The sequence below is a fragment of the Fragaria vesca genome, linkage group LG7, assembly GCF_000184155.1.
Source record: "Fragaria vesca subsp. vesca linkage group LG7, FraVesHawaii_1.0, whole genome shotgun sequence".
In the NCBI taxonomy this organism is placed as follows: domain Eukaryota; kingdom Viridiplantae; phylum Streptophyta; class Magnoliopsida; order Rosales; family Rosaceae; genus Fragaria; species Fragaria vesca.
The window spans coordinates 3,166,187-3,171,595 of NC_020497.1; the positions used below are offsets into that span (position 1 = coordinate 3,166,187).

Genomic DNA, 5,409 nt, shown 5'->3' on the forward strand with positions numbered 1-5,409 from the left:
GAGAGAGAGAGAGAAAGATGGGTTTGCTGAGTAACAAAGTTGAGAGAGATGAGATCAAGCCAGGAGATCACATCTACACTTATAGAGCTGTCTTCACCTACTCTCACCATGGTTAACACTCTTATCTCATTGTGTTCTTTTTTTAGTTTCAGGGTTTTTTGTTTTGTTTTTGAAGAATTGCACAATGTGGATTCATAGTGTATTGTTGTTGTTTCTGGGTTTTGCCTCTGCTTATTCTTGGTGTTTGTATCAAAATGCTTTCTGGGTTTCAATCTTCATTTCTGAGTTTTATCTTTTTCTGGGGTTATTCTGTTGGAGCTGTAAATTGTGTGTCATCTAAAGGAGTTAAAAAATTTATGGTGTTCTTTTCAAAGTCTGTGCCTTTGCAATTCTGCTGTTGTGTATTGGATTGTAAAAGTTCTTTGTTTGGAAGTTTGTGTTTGTGGATTCCTTGATTAAGGACTCTGGCTAATCCACGGAAGGAATGATTGTTCAAGAGAAGAATTTTAAGATTCTTGAGACATCAATTTACTTCTAGTTATGGCCTTATTGAAGTTTAGATCTCCTTCACTTCGGGAGATTCTACCATTGACTTTTTGGAAATAATTGCTACGACGTCTCCTCTTTCCCAGAGTGAGGCAATTGCCAATTATTGTGTGATGTGACTGAATCTTCTATTGTGCGTTGATAATTCTCCATTACTTGGTCTGAATGTAAATCCCTGTGTTCAGTTATTTCTACCGGTTGATTGTGGTGTGGCATGATTGCATATAACACTTGTTGCTAGTTACCATGGAGCTTGAAAATTCCCATGTTTTGACTTTATGCACTTTCAATTTAGCTGCAGAAAGGTTTCTAAACACTATCACTGTTTCAAAGAGGTAGGTTGTTGGATAGTTTTAATGGCTCAACAAAGAGATAACAGAATAGACACCAAATTTTGTTTCTTCCTTTGTTGAGGGACAGATCCTATTTGATTTTTATTTATTTTTGACTGTCTGTAACCCATCAATTGTTTCTGAATTGGGACTCAAAAAACAGGAATCCCTGAAAATACCCAGTTTGTTAGGTAGCAGATCTCATAGGTACTATTGATCTGAGAATTTATTCTGAGATATGTCCGAGTTTATTCTGTAAGTTCTGACTGGAGGTTTGATCTATAGTTGTATATCATTGTCATCATAAGAATTATTACATGATTTGTGGTTTCTATTGAATTTGTATCAGTTGTGTTCACTCCATCAGTCCATCTAATTGCGACCACTATTTATTCTATATCATACTCACATGTTCTCTTTCGTAGCATTTATGTTGTAGGTCTGTCCGGTGGTTAGTTGCATTTGAATTTTCGCTCCCTTCTGTTACTCCAGTGTTTCTATCAATTTTTTTTCTTTTTTCTCTGTATGCTTCTTCAATCAAGTTCAGTCGTAAGTGTACTGTATATCTTACTGTGCAGGTATTTATCTAGGAGGAAGCAAGGTGGTGCACTTTACACCCGAGAAAAAGCCTAGTTCAAGCACTGGAAAATCTTATGATTCAATGTCCTGTCCCACCTTTCCTGACTGTGGATTCAGGCAACCAAATAGTGGTGTTGTTCTCTCATGCCTTGACTGTTTCCTGAGAAATGGATCCCTTTACTGCTTTGAGTATGGGGTTACGCCTTCAGTTTTCCTATCCAAAGTACGGGGTGGCACATGCACCACTGCAGCATCTGACTCCCCTGAATCTGTCATTCACCGCGCTATGTATCTTCTTCAGAATGGATTTGGCAATTACGACGTGTTTCAAAACAACTGCGAGGACTTTGCAATGTATTGCAAAACTGGTCTCCTGATAATGGATAAGCAGGGAGTCGGAAGAAGTGGCCAAGCTGCTTCTGTTATTGGTGCCCCACTGGCAGCCATGCTTTCTTCTCCTCTAACATTGTTGATGCCAGGTCCAGTTGGTGTTGCTACCGCAACAGCTGGGATGTACTGTATGAGCAGGTATTCAACTGACATTGGTGTTCGAACCGATGTGATCAAGGTCGCCGTGGAGGATTTGGCTGTGAATTTGGGGTGGACAACTCACCATGAGGAAGAGGCCAGGGATAATGAAGCTCCTTTAATACAGCTTTGAACAAGATCTGTGAAATTGCATGTATAAAATTTGTAGTTAGTGTTAAACCAAAGGAAAGAAACATAAGCATTGGTTGGCACTAATGCCTGAAGTTCTGATGTGGGATTTACAAACCCATTTGTTCATTGTGACACAGTTTCTTTCTTGTTTAAGCATAAAATGTTGAAAAGAAGTAACTTATCTAGTTTTGCTTATCCATGGCTATTGTGACTTGTGTGTAAGTACATTTGAATTTCTTTTTTCTTTTTTATTGTGACAGAAACATTTGATTAACTGCAAGAAATATATTTTGCAGAATCCTAGCCAACCAATTCCAGGATATCAACATGAAACATGTAATAGATCTGAGCCTCATGGTATTAATATATAACCAGTGGATCATGGTAAGGAATTTGATAGCTTTTCAACAACGTCCATAAAAAAAGAGCTATGGTCATAGACAGGCTTCTTCATCACTGTGCATAATTAAATAGAAGTAGAATCATGATTTTGAACGCCCTTTATGGTTTTGGTATCTGAGGAAGAGTTATTACTGTGTTGGTTTTCTTGGAACTCCCATGCTTCATATCAACCATGACTGCTAGCTCATTGACTGCATCAACAATCCCATTGATTCTTGCTGCATTTTCTATTAACAGAGACACAAAAGTGGTCAGTGGTATGACCTCCACTAGTGGTGTTATGCAGGTTTTTCTGAAGGGCGCCTCATCAGCAGTTTCTTCTGATGTTGGAGCAATGAGGCAGCTAGGTATAGATTTCAAAGAAATTTGAAGTTTCTGCACAGCGGTGTTCATTTCCTGAACCAACAAACCCATCTTGGATGACTTTGTCATGGTTTTTACTGTTATTGCCAGTTCTCTTAAGATATCTGAAGAGGATTTGTTGATTGTCTTGCAGGCATTGCTTACATGCTTCTTTAGGTACCAAATTCCTGGTGCCTGGCCACAGTTACAAGTAACTTGCATAGTAAGTAACCGGTGATACAGAACAGATCTTAATGAAGATTCAGCTACTTTCTTAGATAAAGTCCTACCTGACTTTCTGAATCCATGCAACCTCTAAGAGCCTCAATGCAATATGCAGAACTACGAAGTGATGCACCAATCTTTAGGTATTGTTTCCATGGATGATAGAAGTTGAAACCACCGTGTGCAGGCTCCCATCTTGCAAAATTAGCCTGAAAAGTTGAAGCAACAATGATGATTTAGTCAACAAAACAGCCATGTCAACTCATTACTCCAATTCCTAGCTTGATCGCCTACCAAATTGTCTTCTGTTGCCTTTGAATCAAGCACATACTTGTACCCTTTGATTGCTTTATTGTGGTTGGAGTCTTCAGCCACATTTCCATTGTCATCGAAGTACCTGATGACATATCCTGTATAATTTGTAAAGTTAACGAAGTACCATCAAGTTCATTAATTAGTATATATCTTTTCTTCCAAAACTACAGAGTAAAGCAGAAGAAATTATTTGGCATAGTATTACCATCCAAGGAATCAGCCAGCTTCTCAAGGTTCTGATAGATCAAACGGTGAAGCTCAGCACCAGCCCAGGTGGGATAGAAAAATATGCTAATCAGAATGCAGAAAGAGGTCCCAATGAAAATGGTAAGTAGTCTTTGGAAGGCCAACTCAGATATTTCGTTCACACGGTACCCAGAAACTGAAACTAAGGTGAAGGTGAGGATGAATATGACAGCACCATAATCAAATCGGGATTTGACAGATGAAATAAATCGAGAGAAGGTTGCTGCTGAAGCTGAAATGTGAGCATTGCATGAGTATGTTTGCGGCATGAGTATGTTTGCAGGACACTTATATACATATATGTCACAAATCTGTGTATCAGAACAGTATCTACATACCTAAGAAGAAAACTGAGATTCCAATAATTATGGGCTCAAATTTTTCTCCTGACTTGTAAGAAATCCAATGCACACCTAAACCAAGTGAGCCAGCAAGAGAAGTTGCTGCTACCCTATTTATGCTTTTATAGAGTGTTGCACCTGCAAAGTGAATTAGTGAAATGTACCAATTGGGGCATTTTAGTCCTTCAGATTGATGCATGGAGAGTATGTTAATCAAGATATGCCTTACGATTAGTTAGTACTCAGTTACTCACCTACAGAAGATTCAAAAACTACTACAACTGTCATTACTGCCCACATAGCATTCCCTCCAACACCTTCATACATAGACCTCAGATAGTAACAAAGTGACACAATTGTAAGAGCCAACCCAACTTTCATAGCATGAATAATCTTTTTGGGTTCAGCAACTCCTAAATTCCATGCTTTCACTAAAAACCTCCAAACCTTCAATATCAAACCTCCAACTACAGACTTCAATTGCAGCCATGCCTTATCAACTAGCCTCAGTTCTGGAACTGCTACCACTTGTTTTGTCCCATCACGAACATTGATATTCCACTCCAAATTCTCTGGCACATCCTTTTCATTGACCATGTTGGACAGGACTGGAACAAAAAGAAGAACAGAATATATGGGGGAGTATGGAGTTTGGACTAATTAATTGAGGTGCTCCTTGAGGTGCTTGCTTTGCTGTGTGAATCAACAGCTATGCTATATATGGCAGTCACTGGGGACTTGAAGTCATAAGAAAAATACAAGGCTGCAGGTAAAGCTTACAATTTGAACATTGTTTACATTATTCTTCAATTCCTTGAGTGCTGAAAAGACAACATGCCTAAAGAATGTGATAAACATTTGAAAAGTGTTGTCATCACCCAGCATTTTATGTTGTTTCACTAAAATGGTTTTGAATTTACAATATCTCAGTGCTGTTGTCCCCTTAGACAAGTGGATGTTAGATTAAGCCCAGATAGTACAAACACTCCTGGTTTTATCTTCCAATTGAAAATAAGAGGTTTCTCAGGAGGAGTAAAAACTCATGCATCATAGTTTAAGATTGCCAATTAGGGAAGATTAGTGAAGGTCTAGATTAACTTCGCAAAAGCTAAAGCTAACCCCGACTCCCAATTTGATACTAAACTTTTCCAATCCATATCTTTCAGGAATTGCAATAGCTAGAATGCTGCAATTCTTTAAGTTGATATACCTAATTATACTTATAGTTATTACACTGTTTAGTGCGGTTACCTGAAGTGGAGAGGCGCCTTTTGTAATATTTAACCTTCCAAGATACCCAATCAAGTGGAATACTCACTTCTGATCTGAAAAATGAGTAACATTTAGGTCATTCTATTAAACTATACAACATACATACAACCTTATTGATCAATCAGAGTCCAATGGAAGACATCCCTGAT

General features: G+C 38.3%; 2 protein-coding genes across 2 annotated transcripts in view; one reads left to right on the forward strand and one right to left on the reverse strand.

Annotated features, from left to right (window-relative positions):
* The window catches only part of LOC101305103, a 2,211-nt gene extending 64 nt beyond the window's left edge, over positions 1-2,147 (forward strand). The window contains exons 2-3 of the mRNA XM_004306595.1: positions 14-111; positions 1,457-2,147. Of these exons, the coding sequence (XP_004306643.1) occupies positions 18-111; positions 1,457-2,118 (756 nt within the window). The 5' untranslated portion in view covers positions 14-17 and the 3' untranslated portion in view covers positions 2,119-2,147. The remainder of the gene's footprint in view (positions 1-13; positions 112-1,456) is intronic.
* A 471-nt stretch (positions 2,148-2,618) lies between these two features.
* On the reverse strand, positions 2,619-4,585 carry LOC101314032 (aluminum-activated malate transporter 10-like). Its single transcript, XM_004308244.1, has 6 exons — positions 4,243-4,585; positions 3,986-4,126; positions 3,607-3,879; positions 3,380-3,496; positions 3,152-3,321; positions 2,619-3,056 (listed from the first exon to the last, which is right to left on the reverse strand). Exons 1-6 carry the CDS (start codon positions 4,583-4,585, stop codon positions 2,619-2,621), a joined length of 1,482 nt encoding a protein of 493 aa, XP_004308292.1.
* Positions 4,586-5,409: the final 824 nt, after the last annotated feature.

What these genes read in the sequence shown, in the direction of transcription:
- LOC101314032 (XM_004308244.1), bottom strand. Translation starts at nt 4,585, where the DNA reads ATGGTCAATGAAAAGGATGTGCCAGAGAATTTGGAGTGGAATATCAAT. An exon ending in AATCTCAGTTTTCTTCTTAG is followed by an intron (nt 3,880 to 3,985) that starts GTATGTAGATAC and finishes CTCACATTTCAG; the next exon opens with CTTCAGCAGCAACCTTCTCT. An exon ending in GCATGGATTCAGAAAGTCAG is followed by an intron (nt 3,057 to 3,151) that starts GTAGGACTTTAT and finishes AACTGTGGCCAG; the next exon opens with GCACCAGGAATTTGGTACCT.